The sequence below is a fragment of the Labeo rohita genome, chromosome 2 (assembly GCF_022985175.1).
Source record: "Labeo rohita strain BAU-BD-2019 chromosome 2, IGBB_LRoh.1.0, whole genome shotgun sequence".
In the NCBI taxonomy this organism is placed as follows: domain Eukaryota; kingdom Metazoa; phylum Chordata; class Actinopteri; order Cypriniformes; family Cyprinidae; genus Labeo; species Labeo rohita.
Window position 1 is genome coordinate 15,199,625 of NC_066870.1, and position 22,079 is coordinate 15,221,703.

The following is a 22,079-nucleotide window of genomic DNA, read 5'->3' on the forward strand; positions in this document are numbered from 1 at the left end:
TTTTTCTACAAAGTTCAATTTAATGAAAACGCCGGTATTAGTGCATTCCCTCCCATAAAAGCAACAAAATCATGAGTTTAACACTGTATTTAAACTACCATTTTTTAAATAATAATAATAATAATTAGTGCTGTCAAATTCATTAATCGCATCCAAAATAAAAGTTAGTGTTTATATAATACACTACCAGTCAAAAGTTTTTGAACAGTGAGATTTGTAATGTTTTTAAAGAAGTCTCTTCTGCTCACCAAGCCTGCATTTATTTCATCCAAAATACAGCAAAAGCAGCAATATTGTGAAAAAATATTTATATATATATTTTTTTAATTTAAAATAACTGCTTTCTATTTGAATATATTTTAAAATGTAATTTATTTGTCTGATTTATTTGTCAGCATCATTACTCCAGTCTTCATTGTCACATTATCCTTCAGAAATCATTCTAATATGCTGATTTGCTGTTCAAGAAACATTTATTATTATTATTATTATTATTATTATTATTATTATTATTATTATTTTAAACAATGAGTAAATTTTTTTTCAGGAAGAAATTATAGAAATTAATACTTTTATTTAGCAAGAATGCTAATCTTGCTTTTTTTAATCAAAAGTGATGACATTTATAATGTTACAAAATATTTTTATTTCAGATAAATGCTGTTCTTCGGAACCCTCTATTCATCAAAGAAACCTGAAAGAAATAGAAACAGAATATTAGAATGATTTCTGAAGGATCATGTGACTGGAGTAATTATGCTACAAATTCAGTTTGAAATCACAGGAATAAATACATTTTAAAATAATTTAAAAAGTAAACTTATTTTAAACAGTAAGAATGTTTCAAAAAATTGTACTGCTTTTGCTGTACTTTGGATCAAATAAATGCAGGCTTGATGAGCAGAAGATCATTACAAATCTTACTGTTCAAAAACGTTTGACTGGTAGTGTACATTATGTAAACACTAACTTTTATTTTGGATGCGATTAATAGATTTGACAGCACTAATAATAACAGTTTCATTCTGTAAGGACACATTAAATTGATCAAAAGAACAGTAAAAAAAAAAATATGTGGAAAAATATTCCACAAAATTATTAAGCACCCAAACTCTTTTCAAAATTTACATCGAATCTGCATACTTGTTCATTTACACATAGTAACATTTTAATTTTATTATAAAACAAAGTCTCAGATTTTAAATTCTGTAAGTTTTTTTGCAATATTAAAAAAAAAATAAATACCGTTTTGGCGCTGTTTAATGAGTGGCAGCACCAAATGTAGCGCCTTAGTTCAAGAGAAGCGGCATCGCGAATTTATCATCTTCTCCGCTTTAATGCTAGTTGACGACGTTATAGCACGAAATAAGCATGACTAAGCATCCTAAGATATGTTAAAAAAGAGCAACCTACCGAAATACTTACCAAAATCCGTATCCTGTCTCTTGTCAGTGTTTCAATCAGTGTTTCAGCAGCAGAAAGACGTCAATAACAGCTTGCAAACAACATGTCACAGGCCCGTAGCCAGCCTAGCGGAAGGGGGGGTTCTTTTTTTCCAAAAAGTGGACCTTTTTCAGTTCCCACTCATTTTGTATTTAACTATGAGGTTCAAATACTTCATTTTGTTGACTACTCATACACCAATTTGTGCTGTATTATCATGTGTGCTGGTATTTTAGTAAGCATGATTTTTTGATTCACCAAAAATATTTACTACAATGTTGTCAAACTGCTTACCAAGATATCGGCTTGTTCAGTAAATATACACAAATACCTAAAGCAATAAGTAATTTAATTAAATGAATGACATTTTGAATGTAATAAAATCACAGATTCTTTGTACTAACACATATCCAAATGGTGGGTGAAGGTGTGTCCCTCTAGGGGGGTCTGGGGGCATGCTCCCCCAGGAGAAAATTTTACACATTTTAAAGTGAAACTCATTAATTTGGTGTACTTTAAGAACTCAGAAGTAAGAGCTCTAACCCATGTTCATTGTACAAATTGAACAAACAAAAAAGTTGATGACAGTCTGAAAAATCGGTTCTAGAACCGCCCCTGGTAAGAATATACTGTGTTCTTCCTTGACCCATGCTACACCCTTCCGCTGAGTTTTCTGAGCCCCCATTCTGGGCCCCTTTCAACCTCTGAGCCCTATGCAGTCTTTCCTCCTTTTCAAAATACAAATGTCAAGAAAGGAAATTTATGCAGAAATAATATATTTATATATCTTTTTTTTTTTAAAGACCTGCAGAAATAGAATTAATATGGAAAAAGCTGTCTAGTAATATATTAAACTGATATCCTGATTTACAGCTCAGATAATGTTCATTATCAAAAACAGTAACATCTGTTAAAATTGTAGCAACCTTATTTTTTTAAAAAAAAACTTTATTATGGACAGGACAGATCAGAAAGGACAGGAAGTGATATAGGCAGCGGGAAAGGTCCCCGAGTCGGGACTCGAACACGGGAAGCCCGGAGCGCGCTGCCCACAAGGCCATCGGCGCCGACAACCACCTTATTTTTGTATGATGAAATTATTAATAATAATTATTCACCTCAATACCATGGTATAAAAATGAACTACATGGGTTCTAGGTGTTTGTATGAAGAACAGTGATCTTAGTATTAATGCACAAACCCTATTAATCACAAAATACTGTAATTATATTCCATTACTCCTTTAATAGATTTAATACGGCTACATAATAATATAACATAGCGCGACATGTCCCACAATTCTGACGCAATACCATAGTGCAGTCAGTGTTACAGTAAAAATAATCCATATTAAATGATTCTGACTATGGCTGCGCACAGTGTTTCTCCTGTTTGTCAGTGCTGTTTCATGTTTAAATCGCCATGTCATTGTGTTCTTCACCGAATTCAAGCACTTCACTCTGGATCTCACAGCGCTGTTTAGTGATCGCGAGTAAACGCTTCTGCTCTAGTAAACTTGCGCTCCGCTGCTGAGTGAACTGTGATCCGAGCGGACGAACGGTCCGTGTTGCGCTTCAAACGACTAGCACATTTAATCCATAAGTAACGCTATTTTTATCTTTCCGTCCCCAAATTTAAGACCTCTTGAAATTATAATTAAGACTTTTCTTATACTTATTAAGGTATTTAATACTTTTTATGGCTTTAAAAGTGCGTTGTTATTTAAAAGAACACTTGTTTAAAAAAAAAAAAAAAAACCTACATAAATTCCGGACCTTTGACTGGATGGGGTGGGTCGTTCGAACCACCCGAACCCCCCCTGGCTACGGGCCTGTGTCAGGTGTGGTTACCTCAGAAAAATACATATTTCATGACCATAAACTCAGTCGGTTAGAAAAATTAACTAATTTCGTTAAATACACGCACCATATAACGTTAACATTTTCATTATAATGTACCCTCTCTTTATGTTTGAATAGCCTAAATCCGTTAAAGTTTGTATGACAGCCACCATTTAAATGTTTATATTTCAAAAAGCGAATTAACGTTAGAGATATAATTATGTACTTGTAAAGTCATTATTATAACTTTATTGTTATAAAAACACAATTCAATATAAATGAATTGTTTATAGGCTATATCAGTTCATTTTAACCCCCAAATCTTAAAATGTATACCAGCTGACTCTCCTGTATATTTTACAGCATTAGATGGGTCAGTATCACCATAGAGTGCCTTTCAAGCCTTAAAACATTAAAAAATGTTGGTCTTAATTTCCCATTCACTTTATGTCATGTCATGCCTCCCACACATTTTTTTAAATAATTATATATGGAGTGAATTTTGTGCCAATATTCATCAAACAAAGCCAGCAAATAAACAATCTGCTTTGAAAAGAAATGAAGATGTCGCTGTCGGTCCATTTACACGAGTCTCCTGAGACCTGAAACACCCATTTACCTTTTCAGGGAATACAGCAGAGCAACATGAGTGGGGAACAGGTGAGTTTCTGTCTTACTATGTCTATAATTAACCATTTAGATGTTTTCACAAAGTGACCCTATACTACAAAGTCAGTGAAATTCACAATAAGTGCTGTAAAATTGTTAACATGACTGATTAGGTCAAAAATCAGTAGAGACATGGCTAAACATTTAACTAGGAAGTCTTTCTCTATAAAAACAGATCCATTTTCTGTATCCTCTTTTGGATCGTGGGATATAGAATATATACATATGTTGATACAATTGTTCAACATTCAAAACAACGCAGGGGTATAATAACAATATATCATGTCACATATTGTAATACTAAAATGCAAATGTATTATGGAGAGCGACAATACTGTGTACCAATAATGAAAGCTTAGACAATTTAATTTAGTGTGAGATATGGTAATATCACCCAAGAGTTAATTAATTATTAATAAAAAACTGAAAACAAATTACATTATTCAGTACAATATCTAAAACATTTTAAACGTTGTAACACTGTGCAATCATTTGTGTCTAAAATAATTATGTATTTTTTAACTAAGCAAAATGATGAATATTTCTCTTCTGGAGTCACCCTTGTCCTGTGAATTGGGGAGAAGGATCAAGTTCACGCTGATGTAATACTAGGTTGAAAACTGGGGTTGAAGACCACACCAGCGCGTTTTGTCATGCTTTCTTGATGACCACGAAAAGAACTAAAAATACAGATACGAGCATGGGATTATTAGAAACTGCAAATGGTCTACTTTTATTTGTATATAGTAATAATAACAACAAAACAATGTGCTTTTGTAAAATAAAGAACACAAACAGCGCCAACTGCTGTTTTTGGAAAAAAGTTGCTCAGTTGCGTTTGTGAGAAAATCTGCCTGCACGCATTTGTGAGAAAATCAAGCCAAGTTTCCTCATAAAAAGGCAAATGAGTCTCACAGTTGTAACACACAATACATTTATTTCTCCATACCACTGCGTTTTCTCTCAGATAGTTTTGTATTTGCAAATCACTTTGCGCTTGTTTGAAAGTCGAGTTTTTCTTTGCAAAGCAGATTGTGTTTATTTGCAAAAAGCCTCATTTGTTTGATGAGTATTGGCACAAAATTCACTCCATAATTATAGGCCATTATTCAAAGCATAAACCATAAGATATGTCCACTCTGTCATGGACATATATATTACTAAATACATTTACATTGCAATATTAAGATGCAAATTATATTTTTGGAAAGGTATAATGTCCCTTTCCTAAACAGCGTTATTTGTTTGCTTTCAAATTATAAATACATAAAAGATGTTATGTAAACCATGTGTTTTTAAAGAAACTCACACAATTCGTATCAATAGATATGATTAAATTATTATTTAAAATATTATTTTAAAATATCAAGATGACAGGGTGGACCAGCACACAACGGGGTGGACACATAAAGCAAAACACACAAATCATGACAAAATCTGATAATTAAACATTTATTTTACTTCGAAAAAAATATAATAATAATAAATAATATAATTACATTCTCAATCACATTGATATTCCCCCCATTCATTTTAGTTTTAGCAATAATATCTACAAATGAATGCTATGTCCACCCTGTCATGTGTGTGACCTTATCGAGTCTTAAGTGGCCGACAGGGTGGACATTTTGAGCTTCAATTAGCATATTAGCTTACAACAAGCTGTGACAAGCTAAATAGTCTGGTTGTTGAAGATAATTTGGTATATTTAAAGTTGCATGTTTTGAAAATACTGTATTGTAATCACTTCTGGCATATTTTAATATTTTAATATTTTATACTGACAGTGTGGAAATGAATAAATAATATAATTACATTCTCAGTCACATTTATATACCCCCATTTATTTTATTTTTTTAGCAATATTAACTACAAATGAATGCTATGTCCACCCTGTCATGTGTATGTCCACCCTATTAAGTCTAAGTGGCTGACATGACAGGGTGGACATTTTGAGCTTTAATTAGCATATTAGCTTACAACAAACTGTGACTGGCTAAATAGTCAGTCTGGTTGTTGAAGGGAATTTTGTATATTTAAACTTAAATATTTTTAAAATACTGTGTTCTAATCATTTCTGGCATAGGAGTGGACATGGACATGTTAAGCTTAGGAAAAGCAAGTAAGCAAACTCATACGAAGATAATTTGTCAATTTAAAAGTCACCAACTTACTCATGTCAGCCGTTAAAGGTCCCGCCACTGAAGAGACAGAAAATATGTTGTCCAGATATCACTAAGGGGGACGGCCTTTTCTTAAAGTGGCGGATTGCCCAATATGACAGGGTGGACAACTATTCAAGGGACATGGACAAACTTTTCATTTGTATTAAATAAAAATATTGTTTTTATTATCAAATAATCAATACACTCTCTTATTTAACAAAATATTAACAGGAGAAAAAAATGTGAACATTTTATGATTTAAATATATTCTACTCTCATTCAGATTTAATGAGAAGTGCATGGGACATAGCAAAATAACACCCATCCTCCTACTCAAAACTTTATAAAATGTATCTAAGTAATGTTTTTGTTATTAATATAAAAACTTACACTATTATAACACACTGTTTAATATTCATTTTTATGTTAAGTTATCATGGCAAATGAGTTATTTATGTAAAGGCACCCTACAGTGATATAGACCCAGTTGAGAGATTTTTTCTTTGAGAAAATTTGCCATGTACTGCGCAAAATAATAGAAATTAAATCTAATCGGAATGTGAAATTTGTGTTCTTATAACACAGACAGTTATTTAAAAGTGTAATAGTGTTTCATGATATTACTGTTTTTATTTTTTCTGTATTTTTAATCTAAAATGCAGCGTTTGTGAGAGTAAGAGACTTTTAGAAACATTAAATAAACTTTTAATGACAGCAGCTGGCTTGAGCAATAAAGTTTGATGAGGTATTTTGGAAATCATTTTGTTTAGTTTATGATTTACTGAATGGCAAAACATTAAGGGAAGTAACTTATTTTGATATGTTTAATTGTAATTTATTCCTGCGAAGTTTTTATTATTAAATGATCAATACACTCTTTGATTTAACAAAATATTAACAGGAGAAAAAAATGTGAACATTTTATGATTTAACTATATTCTACTCTCATTCATATTTAATGAGAAGTGCATGGGACAGAGCAAAACAACACCCATCCTCCTACTCTAAACTTTAAAAAATTTATAAAATGTATCTAAAGAGCCAAGTAATGCTTTTGTTATTAATATAAAAACTTAGACTATTATAACACACTGTTTATTACTCATTTTTATGTTAAGTTATCATGGCAAATGAGTTATTTATGTAAAGGCACTCTACAGTGATATTGACCAGTTGAGAGATTTTTTCTTTGAGAAAATTTGCCATGTACTGCGCAAAATAATCTAAATTAAATCTAATCGGAATCGAATTGTGAAATTTGTGTTCTTATAACATAGACAGTTATTTAAAAGTGTAAAAGTGTTTCATGATATTACTGTTTTTATATTTTTTTCTGTATTTTTAATCTAAAATGCAGAGACTTTTAGAAACATTAAACAAACTTTTAATGACAGCAGCTGGCTTGAGCAATAAAGTTTGATGAGGTTACTTTGGAAATTGTTTTGTTTAGTTTATGATTTACTGAATGGCAAAACACTAAGGGAAGTAAATATTTTTTTAATAAAATTGTAAAACGTTATTGCAATTTAAAATAACTTATTTTGATATGTTTAAATGTAATTTATTCCTGCGATGACGAAGCTTAATTTTCAGCAGCCATTACTCCAGTCTAATTTGCTGAACTTACTGACCCTAAACTTTCCAAAGATAGTCTATGTAGTTTAACTGCATGTTATTTAATTCCTTTAAACAAGCGGGTCATTAGGTTTAGTATTTTTTCAGAAAAACTGAAAATAAGTGCTGTTTATTCGGTTTTTCCCTTTTTGACTTTATAGACATGTTTTATTTACATAATGAAGCCACTGTTTAAATCAAGATCCTTGTGTGGTTGTCTTAGGGCTGGAATAGAATGTGTTTAGATAAGTAATAGTTATCAGTTTATATGGTGTGACTAATGTTTGGAGTTTCTAAGTACATAAATAATCGATCCCTCCTTTCTTGAGTAATTTATGGTTCTATAGTCAACCAGATGGTTTGGTATTAGCCTCATCTCCATGGAAATTAATAACACAGAACTTAACACCTCACATCCTTATACCTTAAACATAATTAATTGCGCTTATCTAAGTAGCGGCTGCAATAATTCTAAGTGTGAAATAAAATGATGATGTATTAGTGCGTTATTAACTGTGTACTTTGAAACCTGCTGGCTGCTTCTATATGTTGTCATAATCAATGCGTGCAGTGTCATCGTCATTTCTGAAAACCACTGCTTGTGTGACGCCCAAACATTTCCAGTATCTGTAAACCGAGACTGTGTGAATGAACGTATCCTCCAGAATCTCACAGTTTTACTGCTTAACAGCCTCTCTGACTCAAATAATAAAGGTGTCCTCTGGTACCATCTTCTTCTTGCGTGAAAAGTCCAAAAGGCACATGTCGTGTGTACTTAATGGATAGGGGATTTTTTTTTGGTTTTTTTTGGATAAGATGCACAGAATTTCAGATTTTCCATATCTCAAGCCACTCTTGATTTTGAAGCCCTTGTCTAGCTCATGATTTGTTTCTGACTTTGTTGCATTTCAGCTCATTGGAAACTTAAAGATTCAAACTCTAAGACTGCTAATGACGTCTCTTCACTGCCCGGAGTGGCTGATGCTGATAATCAGTCCATGATAGAGCAAAGTCTAGAGGCCATAAAGAGATGAACACCAGGGACACTTCCTTGTTGCTGTCACATAAGCGAGTGGAAAAATAATGTTTGGACACTTATGTTGTTAATTTCTCCTTGGAATTAGGTAGCAAGGGTGTGTTGTCCACAGTTAGCAAAAAGATCATCATTTATACAAGTCATAGTTTTCGGCTATCCACGCTTTAATGAGGTTTACATTTCTAAGCTGTTAATGTATTTATTTAATTGTCTTTTGGGGAGTTTTAATTTCAATTAGATGCCTGTGGTACAAAACGGATCGTCCAAATGGTGATGTTAAAAAAGGTCTGTATTCATTTATTCATTTGTCATTTTATTTGTCAACTGTCTTTCCTTAAGCAATATGTTTTTTTGTGAAATTGCGATATTTGAGTTGGTTGCGACTAGTGCTTGGTTTTAAAATGTAGTTAATGTGAATGTGAATCTAGGGGGATCACGTCTGGATCGAGTCCAGTATTGGGGTCCCTATTGGAGGTTACGTGAAGGTCTCAGGCAGTGGACAGTGTTACCTGGTTGATGATGAAGGGAAGGTAAAAACCATGACTGTGCAATGACTTGTACGGTAGGAGAGACCTGCGCTAATTGTCACAAGGGGTTTTATTTGACAGGTTTTGAGTCTAACATCTAACATCTAGGCTTTCTCTAGCTACATACAGTAGTTCAAAACCATCTTGATTTTTTTGTTTATAAGAATTCTGTCCTTCAAACTGAATTTTCACTATAATTATATAATTTGTTGTTGTCGGGTATATTTAAAAAAAAAAAAGGCAGGTGAAGCAAATTGTCACTTGTGTTTTAAAACATTACACATTTCAATTGTATTTGTTTGCATTTTTAGAGTTAAAAACAATTTTTAGTATGTTTGCGTAGTCATTTTGCTATTTTCATTCATTGTTTATTTATTTTAATTGTGGTGCTAAATGTGCTACATTAATAAATATTTTTTTAAAGATCAATTTTTTGCCTTTATTGAGACAGGACAGATCAGAATTGACAGTTGGGATTCGAACACGGGACGCCCAGAGCATGGCGCTGTATGTCGGCGCGCTGCCCACAAGACTATCAGCGCTGACATATAAATATATATTAATAAATAATTATCAATGTGTTAATAAGGTTTAAATAATGTAATAATAACATTAAATGTTAATCATAATATTATTTTTTTAAACAGAAAAACCTATAGGCCGTTTAATGGCAATTTCCACTGCGGCAACACCGTTTTTTGCCAAGACTTTAAAGTGATAGTTCACCCAAAAATGAAAATTCTGTCATTAATTACTCACCCTCATGTTGTTCCAAACCCCTAAGACATTCGTTCATCTTTGGAACACAAATTAAGATATTTTTGATGAAATCTGAAAGCTTTCTAAGTCTGTAAAGACAGCAACGCAACTGACACGTTCAAGGCCCATGTGACATCAGTGGTTCAACTGTACGGTTATGAAGCTACGAGAATACATTTTGTACACACACACACAAAAACAAAGGCAAAAATAATTACTTTATTCAGTAATGCTGTGCTGAACTTTCTTTACATTTCTTTACAAGATTTCGACAGAGGGTGACTTGCAATTTTTTGCCCAGCCATGTGTCGATGTACTCTTGTGAACGTGCGACGAAGACTGACACGGAAGTTCAGTCTTTCTTCTCGTAGCTTCATAAAATTAAGGCTGAACCACTGATGTCACATGGACTATTTAATTGACGTCCTTACTACCTTTCTGGGCCTTGAACATGTCAGTTGGGTTGCTGTCTACACTCTTAAAAATAAAGGTGTTTCAAAAGGTTCTTCAAGCCATGTCGTAGAAGAACCATTTTGGCTCCACAAAGAACCATTCAGTCAAAGGTTCTTTAAAGAACACTGCAAAAAATGCTTTTCTTTCTTAGATTTTTTGACTTGTTTCCAGCTAAAAATATATAAAAATTCTTAAATCAAGAAGGATTTTCTAGACGAGCAAAAATTATTGTCTTGTTTTCAGAATAAAGACATCAAATTTAAGTGAGTTTTTGCTTAGAACAAGCAAAATAATCTGCCATTGGGGTAAGCAAAATAATCTTATTTCACGCAGAAAACAAGATTATTTTGCTTACCCCATTGGCAGATTATTTTCTTTGTTTCAAGCAAAAACTGACTTAATTTTGACTTGTTTATTCTGAAAACAAGACAAATTTTTTGCTTGTCTAGAAAATCCTTCTTGATTTTAGAATTTAGAAACAACACAAACAATCTGAGTAAGAAAAGCATTTATTGCAGTGAACCATTTTTTGCTTACCTTTTTAGAATCTGAAGAACCTTATTTGCCACAAAGAACCTTTTGTGAAACAGAAAGGTTCTTCAGATGTTAAAGGTTCTTTATGGAACCATTTAGACAAAAAGGTTCTTCTATGGCATCATGAAGCACCTTTATTTTTAGGAGTGTATGCAGGGTCAGAAAGTTCTCAGATTTCATCAAAAATATCTTAATTTGTGTTCCAAAGTCAAACAAAGGTCTTACAGGTTTGGAATGAAATGAGAGTAAATTAATGAGTAATTAATGACAGATTTTCATTTTTGGGTGAACTATCTCTTTATATGCGTCTATACAGGAAATGACCAATAGATATACTCTTACGACTATTCACTGGAGTAAAAATGTGACAACTAGCCCTGCTCTCCCCCTAATAATCTACATGACAACACATGCTATATTATTCTAGTGTTTTTAATTCATCTACACTTGTGTAGTTGGATGAATCTCATGTATTGTGATGGTTTTCCAGGAGCACCATATCCCGGAGGGGGAAAAGGCCAGTCTGAAGCCTATGCACCCCACCTCAGTAGAGGGTGTGGATGACATGATCCGACTGGGGGACCTCAGCGAAGCCGGATTACTCAGAAACCTGTTGGTGCGCCACAAACATGGCATGATATATGTGAGTTTATTCAACTTATTATATAAAATGCAGTGGTTTGTGAATTTGTACTCAGCCTCTGTAGTCATCAGTTTAAATATAATGCTTTTCCTAAATAACATTTGAGTTGTTTTTAATAGTGATCATAATTTTAATGGTGGAAGACTAAAATACAGCAAAATTGAAGTTCACTTTCTTGGTAACACTTTAAAATAATGGTACATGAATTATCGTACCACAATATCTAAATTAAAACTTCCTCAATATGACCTCATGAGTTTCAAAGTCCAAAAGTAGAGAGTGCCTCTCTGGAAAAACTGTAAGGTCAAGGTGCTCTCTGGTCTAGGGTCACAGTTCATCAAAAAAAAAAAAAAAAAAAAACTTTAGGATGATCATGGCACTCTTTCAGATTAAAAAGCTGTTATTACCAGATGGCCCAGCACAGGTAATAGCAGTGTCATTCATTCAAGTCATCTGATGAGTTAACACTAGTTAAAATGAACTAAGAATAAGCAGTACTTCTACAGCATTTATTAATCCTAGTTAATGTTAGTTTCAGCATTTACTAATACATTATTAAAATCACAAGTTGTGTTTGTTAACATTAGTTAATGTACTGTGAACTAACATTAACAATGAACAACTGTATTTTTATTAACTAATATTAACAAAAATGAATAAATATTGTAATAAATGTATTGTTCATTGTTTGTTCATGTTAGTTAATACATTAACTAATGTTAACAAATGACACTTTACTGTAAAGTGTTACCATTGCAACACATAATTACAATGATGACGTTTAAAGCAGCCCTTAGGTTTATCTTCATTCTAATCTAATAAATCTTGGCTGCTTTGGTACACAGTTAATAATTAATGAGAGGTCAGGATGTGTGCTATATAGGATTTTTTCAGGAAGTCATATACAATAACTACCTGTATTTTTTGTTGTCTAAACATATTTCCTTCAAATAGCATTATCTTATGGAAAATCATTTATTGTTGTATTTTCTACATTTGATAAGGAGGATCAGTGAATATAATGACAAACTAACTTTGTGCCATCCAGTAATGCAGATGTAAATAGCTCAAATTATAAAAATATTTGTTTTTTAAATTATTGCTACCAGGTAATATGCATTTATGTGACGAAGGCATCGCTAGCTAGCAAACTGTAGGCTGTAGTAACTTATGGTAATAACAGTAACTGGCGATTGAGCTGGCGAACCACTAATGTGCTCTAGTTATTATAGTGTTAGGGGAGGGCCCATGCTCAGTGGTTCCAGTGTGTCATGATTTTAGCCCTGCCCAAAACTCCACAATTCAGTACATAGTTCACAGTCTTTGTAACATGTGTTTTGCTTTGTTTGTTTAAGTGTTTAGAAACAATTTTCTGAATTGCCTTTACAAGGACTTTAAGGATAGCTTTTGATTTGTTTGTGATTAGCTTAAAGTATGTATAGTTGAGGTCAAAGATTTACATACACCTTGCAGAATCTGCAAAATGTTAATTATTTTACCAAAATATTTGCCAAATTTTTTTATTTAGTACTGACCTGAATAAGATATTTCACATAAAAGACATTTACATATAGTCCACAAGAGAAAATAATAGTTGAATTTATAAAAATGCAAAAATACTGTGTTGTTATCTGAATGATCCACAGCTGTGTTTGTTTGTTTAGTGATAGTTGTTTATGAGTCCCTTGATTGTCCTGAACAGTTAAACTACCTGCTGTTCTTCAGAAAAATCATTTAGGTCCCACAAATTCTTTGTTTTTTTTTCAGCATTTTTGTGTATTTGAACCCTTTCCAACAATGACTGTATGATTTTGAGATCCATCTTTTCACACTGAGGACAACTGAGAGGCTCATATGCAACTATTACAGAAGGTTCAAACACTCACTGATGCTTCAGAAGGAAACACGATGCATAAAGACCCGTTAAATATGTTATTTAGGCAAAATAAGAACATCTTTACTCTGTTCAAAAGTTTACACCCTTGACTTTTAATGCATTGTTTTTCCTTCTTCTGAATCTTCTGTAATAGTTGCATATGAGTCCCTCAGTTATCCTCAGTGTGAAAAGATGGATCTCAAAACCATACAGTCATTGTTGGAAAGGGTTCAAATACACAAAAATGCTGAAAAATCAACTATTATTTTTATTTGTGGATTATATTGTGGACTATTTTTTTTTTTGTGGACTATATGCTTTTTGTGTGAAATATCTTAGTCAGGTCAGTAAATAACATGCATTTTGTATGATCCCTCTTATTTTGGTAAAATAATTAACATTTTGCAGATACTGTAAGGTGTATGTAAACTTTTGACCTCAGCTGTAGTGCTTTTGCCTCAATAACAGCAACACTTGAGCTGCATCTTTGTGTAAAACCCAATGATCATGTTTTCTGGAATGACTTGACATGATATAAATTTTAATCCTAGATTTTCAGAAGTGGTCTCTTCAGGATCCCTCTGTATATGACCTATGTGATATATCAAGTTTTCTCTGTGTGTGCTGTGTAGACCTATATTGGCTCTGTTCTGGTGGCCATGAATCCCTATCAGATGCTGCCCATCTACACTGCGGAGCAGGTGGACATGTATCATGGGCGTAAACTAGGCGAGCTCCCACCGCACATCTTTGCTATCGCTGACAGCTGTTACTACAACATGCGCCGCAACAATCGCAACCAGTGCTGCATCATCAGGTACATATGTGGTCTTTTCTTCTAAATATTGAGAATCTAATCTAATAGTGTGGCTAAGTTATAAATAAAGACTTTTGATGGCATAAAACTGCAGTCAAAGGTCAATCATAATTGCGATTGGGTGGTTGGGCGTAGGGGAGGGGGAGGTTATCTGCTGTTATGTTCCCACCAATGTCAAAAGCAAACCTACGCCCTTAACCCTTGCACACGCACTTCAGTGTCATCTTCCAGTCAAAGCTGCAAGAGTGCAAATAAAGACACATTTGTTATTTATACACATTATAGTATAGCGAGCTAATGTTTGCTAGAAAGCAAAGAAAACGTAAGCGTCAAAGGTAATGTCAATGTCTTAGGGCATTTTACACAATACATGGCACTGTGAGCTCTGTTTATTTTCAGTGAGAAAAAGAGATGCGGTGAACAGCATAAATTTCCTCGTGTGAAACAGTGTGTTAATGATTAATTAAAAACAATCGAACGAGCAATAAATCCAAAAAAGAAGCCATAAATCTTGCTATAATTAATTCCCACTGCCAAAATCATGTAGCTTTAATGCGGGCGTGGCTCACACCGCAGTTTTCCGGCTTCCAGGTATGTAAAATGCGCCTCAACTGTCTACAAATGATCACAAAAGATATTTTAAAAGCTTCTAATGCCAAATCCAAACATTTACCGTTCCCCCACACGTCAAAGATATTCCACTATGGTGAAATGTTAAAGCGCGAGGATTGAAATGCGCAAGAAGAATGACGGCTCATGAAGTGACGCAAGCAGCAATGTGATTGGCTGATAATTAACACATATTGTGTTGTTTTTTTCTTTTTGTCATTATAACACATTTAACACAAAATGTGTTAAAATGTGTTAGAAGCTGGCTAAACAGATGCTGCACTTAAGTAAATGTTTTTACATATGATGTACACATTCAGTCATACACAAGCAGCAACATGTCTCCCTCTTGAAGCCAAAACGGAAGTGAATAAAACTGCAATTTATCGACTGGCCGTTAGAGACTGGCTCCAAAAAGGAGTCAATCCCATAGACTCCCCATGTTAAAAATGCCCAGCTTTACAGCAGAAAAAAATATGTCTACAGCCTGGTACAAAAAGTGGTTTTCGTCTATGTAACAAATTTTGCCCTTCATGTCAACCGTTTAAATTATATTAAGCCTTAAAGTTCAGCATAATTTAGTGCATGGCCACTTGAGTGACAGGTGAATGTCACCACCGTCGCGCCACCATCAGCTCCACTAACGTCTCGCCTCTTTTGCCCATTTTCGATTATCCGGGAGTCACGTGCAGTGACACGATTCCAACATGGCGAGTGGTCAATGTACAGTTAGACAGAAGTTTTCCTCTTTGCGAACTTGGTCTAATGCCAAAAAAGTGAATGTAAACAGCAATTAAATCCAATGTGTACAATGACTTTGATTTTATATTATATTATATTATATTATATAGTTGTATTGTTTTCATTACATATATAAAAAAAATATTTTTACTATCAGTTTATCAGGTTTATTTAATTTATATTACACATTTATATTTATTAATTTACCAGATACTTTCATCTTTACAAATCTTGACAAGCAATAAATAATAAATGATTTTGGTTTGTGTAACAGTGGAGAATCTGGTGCAGGAAAGACAGAAAGCACTAAACTGATTCTTCAGTTCCTGGCTGCTGTGAGCGGGCAGCACTCCTGGATCGAGCAGCAGATCATACAGGCCAACCCCGTCCTGGAGGGTAAGTGCTGAACAGGCTTGTTTGGTGGACCATTTCAGTCATTTCCATAGAAAGCTCTCTCATTTATGCATATCTTACAGCCTTTGGGAACGCCAAAACCATTCGGAATGATAACTCCAGCCGCTTTGGGAAATATGTGGAGGTCTTCTTTAATAAAAACGGCGTTATAGAGGGAGCTCACATGGAACAGTACCTGCTGGAGAAGTCTCGTGTCTGTCATCAGGTGAGACTATGTTTTACAGAAAAAAAAAGGTACATGAAGTTGCCATCAAAATTATTCAACCCCCTTTGACCTGCAAGAGATTGTGCTGCAGAGAACAAAATTTAGTGAAAACAATTCAACAAAGGCATCAGTACACTGTTGGAGAAAGTTTATTAATACAAATTTGAGTAATTCTGAGAACGTAAGTTGAGGAATAATGAAAAAAAAATTCTAATTGGCTCTAAATGTTTATGTTCAAAACTATTCAACCCCCAAAAGTAAAATTTTGGTACAGAATTTTTATTCGTTAAAACCACCAATAAATGCTGCTTGTAAGTGCTTAGAAGCATCTGTCACCTCTCTACTACAATCTTGGCCCATTCCTTGCCTGAAAAAGCTAAATGCTTATTTTTGTTTTAAGATGATTTGAATAATTATGACATAGCTGTGTTATTAAAAAATCCTATAAGTCAAAACATTTATTGAAATGATCACTTTTAATATGCCAGTAAACTGTTGTAGATTCTTTTTTTTTTAAGTCCTGGATCTTCAGAAAAGCTTGTGTTTGTAAAGTACTACAGTCTATGGGGGTTGAATAATTTTGATTGCAACTGTAGCTGTCACTACACTTTCAAATGGTACTAATATATACCTTTTTAGTTCCCATCAAAAATATTTTAATTTGTGTTCCCGAAGATGAACGAAGGTCTTACAGGTTTGGAAGAATTTTCATTTTTGGGTGAACTATCCCTTTAAGATACTATTATGGACCATTTAGGGGTAAATAAGATACAAAGATATGCTTTTTTAGCTTTTGTACTGTAGGGTGCCACCCCAGTGACAGCTTTGTACCTTTGAGTCCAAGACTGTTCACCTTACGTGGTTAAGCAAAAACATCAAGAGCCTATGACTAGCTATGCACTTTTCATTTCCAATAGTCTTAAATTGCTTATAAATATATATATATATTTTTGTGTAATAAATATTAACTAATATTTATCATGTTAATGAAACCTAAAAAAAATTATGGAGTAAATACAATACAATTTAATGTAATTTATTTTAATTTTTTAGGCACCTCAGGAAAGGAACTACCACATATTTTATTGTATGCTATCTGGGATGCCAAGTGACCAAAAGAAGACACTCTCTCTTACTGATGCATCACAGTTCAAGTACCTGACTGAGGTAAGTGCTTTTTTTTTTTTGAGAGGAGAGGAGAGGAGTTGTAACACTTTTCTTTTTGCTCATGTATTCAGCAAATATCTTAAGTCTTAAGTTTTGGAGTTTTTCTGCCATTTTAAATGTATACCTTAATTCAGTCAAATCCAAGTAAAACATATCTACATCTTAACATTATTGATGTTATATCCATTGAGTTTTAAAGGGTCTGAGCTGGCTTTTTTATTATTTTGTATTGTTTTCTGAGGTCCACTTATAATGTCATAAAGTTTTTTATGTCAAAAAACATCACAATTTACAAGTAACAGGCTATTAACTTTCCTATTTTGACCCCCTCAAATGGAACGCTCTGTTTGAACAGGTGAGGAATTGTAGACTCATAAGTAAGGGCCCACTGCTATGATTGGCTAACAGTTGTGTGTACTGTGATTTAGGTTAAAATCGCATAAATACTCAGTACATATCGAACGATCTGTAATAGTAGACAAAGCAGTCAGATCCAGTATAGTCTTGTAGTTTCAATCTTTCTAAAAATTCTGTGTTAAATTGTGGTTTGTTTGTAAAAGAATCCGCAGTAAAATCAAGTGAACAGAAAGTTCTTACTGACACGTTTGTTCCACTCTTTCCTAATCTTTGGATCAGAAGGAAGGCAATGCAAAGACTGTGTTTTTTCTATATCTTGGCGCCGTCTTTATCGTTTTATTTCTGCGCAGACATGCGTTTGCTTCTCTTGTGACATTACGTGTGCGAATCGGCGGGCGGAGTGATATTTTTTTTAGTGCAGTGACCTCTTATTTGTCAAAAGATGAATGGAATTTTAATTTCTCCAATCATGACCCCTTTAAAATCAGTCCTTCTCTCTAAATCAGATTCCTTTATCAGATTTTGATACTGGTAATCACTGACTCAAGTGCAATAAATGTTTCTTCTGATGGTCATCTAGGGTAACTGTTTGACATGTGATGGTCGGGATGATACTGATGAGTTTGGACGAATTCGTGCTGCTCTAAAAATCCTCACCTTCTCAGAAAAGGACTGCTGGGAAATTTTCAAATTACTCGCTGCCATTCTCCACATGGGCAATGTCGACTTTCAGAGTTAGTGTCTATATAACCTTTTTGCTACAGTAATAACATTTAACTGTCTTCCCATAAACAGAAGTTGTTGTAGTTATTGTACAGAAGTTATATGATGTGCTCCTGATCTTTTTCAGGCACTATAATGAACAACATGGACACCTGTGACGTCCTGTCATCAAATCACTTTTCCGTCACTGCCAAGTTGTTGGAGGTACAGAGAACAGCTCTTTAGAGCTAATGCTGATTTTAGCACTTCTCTTCAATTCATTTTTTAAAGATGTCTGTATTTATGTAATCAAACTTTTAAATGCTGAATGTATTTGATGACAGCACTTCTGTCACGTTGCAGGTGAATGATGCTACTCTTGATAAGAGTCTGACCCATCGCTCCTTCATGACGAACAGAGAGAAAGTCACAAAGCCCCTCAACTCAGAGCAAGCCGCAGACACCAGAGATGCTTTTGCAAAGGTACCAGCATGCTCACACATACTCGTCCAAAAGTTTTTTCCCGAAGACTTTTAGCCTTACCAGGGCAGCATTTATTGAAACCATAATACAGAAAGGATTTATATGAAATTATTTTTCTTGTAATACTGTAAATGTCTTTACTGTCACTTGTGATCAAGTTGTGATCCAAACACCTAAGTCCTTAGCCATCTTCAAAAATTGGCTAAAACACATCTCTTCCATCTTTATTTGACCCTCTAGCAGCTCTAGCACTCTATAGTCTCCATTCTTTTGGTAAGGCCTTTAACACTAGCTTGCTTTTTTGTTTTTCTATTCTATCTGTTTTTTTTCTTTATTATATAATTTAAAAAAAAAACCTTTGCTACATGTACTGCGTTAGGCTAACTGAGACTTGTCATAGCACTTACATGTTATTGCTCTTTTGTTGATTTTCATTGCTTCCATTGTCCTCTTTTGAAAGTCGCTTTGGATAAAAGCGTCTGCTAAATGCCTAAATGTAAATGTAAGAAGCACCAACATGGAGCTGGGAATCTGAAGGATCTGGAGAGATTCTGTATGAAGGAATGGTCTCTGATCTCATGTCAGGTGGTCTTGTCAGGAGAAAACTCACGTTAAAAAGGACGAGAAAAGGACGTTGCAATAATTAGTTGCCAATAACTGTGGCCAGTGTGAGCTAGAGAAAAACATTTATTTATATAATGAGATTTTCCCCCCCACTTTCCATTGTTTTACATCAGTGGTAGGTTAGAATTTTGCAGCAATGCAGATTTGTTTTCACAGCCACTTTTGCTCATATTTACCAAGGGTGCCAATATTAATGGAAGGCCCTGCATGATGATGATATGCAATGCCATTCAGGCTTCCCAATTGCTCACTATTATTGTACATGTAAATTAATTTTTGTTTAAATCCCTGACAGGCCATGTACGGGAGGCTGTTTGTTTGGATGTTCACAAAAATAAACGGTGCCATTTTCAAACCCCAGACTGATGAGCCCTCCTACACGCGCAAGTCCATCGGCCTGCTCGACATTTTTGGCTTTGAGAACTTCCCTCGGAATAGGTAAGTAATTGTTGACTAAACTAAAAATTATTTTAAAATAAAACATTTAAATGACAACTTAATATGGTTATTTAGCCTGGATTTAAAGTACTTGAGCAATTGTACTTCATTACTACAGTTAAGTATAATTTAGATGGATCTATATATAATAGGTACACTGACCAAAATTATAAACGCAACACTTTTGTTTTTGCCCCAATTTTTCATGAGCTGAACTCAAAGATCTAAAACTTTTTCTATGTACACAAAAGGCCTGTTTCTCTCAAATATTGTTCACAAATCTGTCTAAATCTGTGTTAGTGAGCACTTCTCCTTTGCCGAGATAATCCATCCACCTCACAGGTGTGGCATATCAAGATTCTGATTAGACAGCATGATTATTGCACAGGTGTGTCTTAGGCTTAGAGTGGCCTTTTATTGTGGCCAGCCTAAGGCACACCTGTACAATAATCATGCTGTCTAATCAGCACCTTGATATGCCACACATGTGAGGTGGATGGATTATCTTATTAAAGGAGAAGTACTCACTAACAAAGATTTAGACAGATTTGTGAACAATATTTGAGAGAAATAGGCCTTTTGTGTACGTAGAAAAAGTCTTTGAGTTCAGCTCATGAAAAATGGGGGCAAAAACAGAAGTGTTGCAATTATTAATTTTGGTCAGTGTGGATAGATAGATCTATAGATAGAATTTTGACAGTACTCTTGAGTCATAAATATAATTTCTCTATATTTCTGCCCTCTATTTGTTTAGTTTCGAGCAGCTGTGCATTAATTTTGCCAATGAGAACCTGCAGCAGTTCTTTGTGAGACACGTCTTCAAGCTGGAGCAGGATGAGTACAGTAAAGAAGGAATCACATGGAAGCGCATGGCTTTCAGTGACAACCAGAAAACCCTGGACCTGCTGGCTGTTAAACCTCTCAACATACTGGCTCTGATTGATGAGGAGAGCACCTTTCCTAAGGTGAGCTTCATAAGCTGCATGAGTGGGTCATATGCGTATAATATGATACTTTGTGCTCACCTTCTGTTGTCCTGTTTTCTATGCAGGGGACAGATGCCACAATGTTAAACAAAATGAACACCGAACACAATGGAAACAAAATGTACATCTCATCCAAGGGCAACCATGGCATGAGTTTTGGGATTAAACACTTTGCTGGAACAGTTTATTATGACTGTGAAGGTGCAGTTCATTACTTAAAGACTTAAAGACGGTTATTTAAAAGAGCAAATTGGTTCTAATCTTAAAGTGCTACATTTTTCAGGTTTTTTGGAGAAGAACAGAGACACCCTAAGCATGGACATGTTGGAGGTCATTCATAAATCTTCCAACAAGTTGCTCAAAACAATCTTCGAAAAGGAGATGAATACCAACTCAGCCAAGAACAACAACAAAGGCCACAAAATCATCATTACGCCAAAGAGCTCATTACGAGTATGGGACATTAATATGCTAGACTGATGGTATTGACTGGACAATGGCTGCAGCTTTGCAATACACTGTGTCTCTTTTGTGTCTAACAGCAAATAAATGATTCGAGGCGGCAGATATCTACTCTGAGTGGCCAGTTCCGGCAATCTCTGGACTCTCTGATGAAGGCCCTGTCTCTCTGTCAGCCTTTCTTCATACGTTGCTTCAAACCAAACGACAAAAAGTTGCCCGTGGTAACAATTCACATCCGTCAAGTTACATATTTTATATCGTGTAGGCATCAGAACACTAATCAAATCGTGCTTTCTCTTTTTCTCGCTTGTTAGGTTTTTGATAGAAACCTCTGCATGCAGCAACTGCGCTACTCTGGAATGTTGGAGACCATTAAAATACGCAAGTCAGGATATCCCATCCGGCACACCTTCAAAGACTTCCTGCATCGCTATCGTGTGCTCCTAAAGACTGTGGACTGTGACCCCAACACTGTATGGCACTAATATGACTTGATGCTATGAATATAAGGATT

General features: G+C 34.4%; 1 protein-coding gene across 1 annotated transcript in view; it reads left to right on the forward strand.

The window, feature by feature from the left end:
• Positions 1-8,802: 8,802 nt before the first annotated feature.
• myo7bb (myosin VIIBb) overlaps positions 8,803-22,079 on the forward strand; it is a 31,572-nt gene continuing 18,295 nt past the window's right edge. The window contains exons 1-16 of the mRNA XM_051132739.1: positions 8,803-9,053; positions 9,197-9,298; positions 11,532-11,684; positions 14,193-14,377; positions 16,002-16,123; positions 16,204-16,346; positions 17,400-17,513; positions 18,451-18,604; positions 18,721-18,797; positions 18,936-19,055; positions 19,975-20,117; positions 20,872-21,082; positions 21,169-21,304; positions 21,387-21,556; positions 21,646-21,786; positions 21,880-22,038. Coding sequence (XP_050988696.1) covers positions 9,036-9,053; positions 9,197-9,298; positions 11,532-11,684; positions 14,193-14,377; positions 16,002-16,123; positions 16,204-16,346; positions 17,400-17,513; positions 18,451-18,604; positions 18,721-18,797; positions 18,936-19,055; positions 19,975-20,117; positions 20,872-21,082; positions 21,169-21,304; positions 21,387-21,556; positions 21,646-21,786; positions 21,880-22,038 — 2,148 coding nt within the window. The 5' untranslated portion in view covers positions 8,803-9,035. The remainder of the gene's footprint in view (positions 9,054-9,196; positions 9,299-11,531; positions 11,685-14,192; positions 14,378-16,001; positions 16,124-16,203; positions 16,347-17,399; positions 17,514-18,450; positions 18,605-18,720; positions 18,798-18,935; positions 19,056-19,974; positions 20,118-20,871; positions 21,083-21,168; positions 21,305-21,386; positions 21,557-21,645; positions 21,787-21,879; positions 22,039-22,079) is intronic.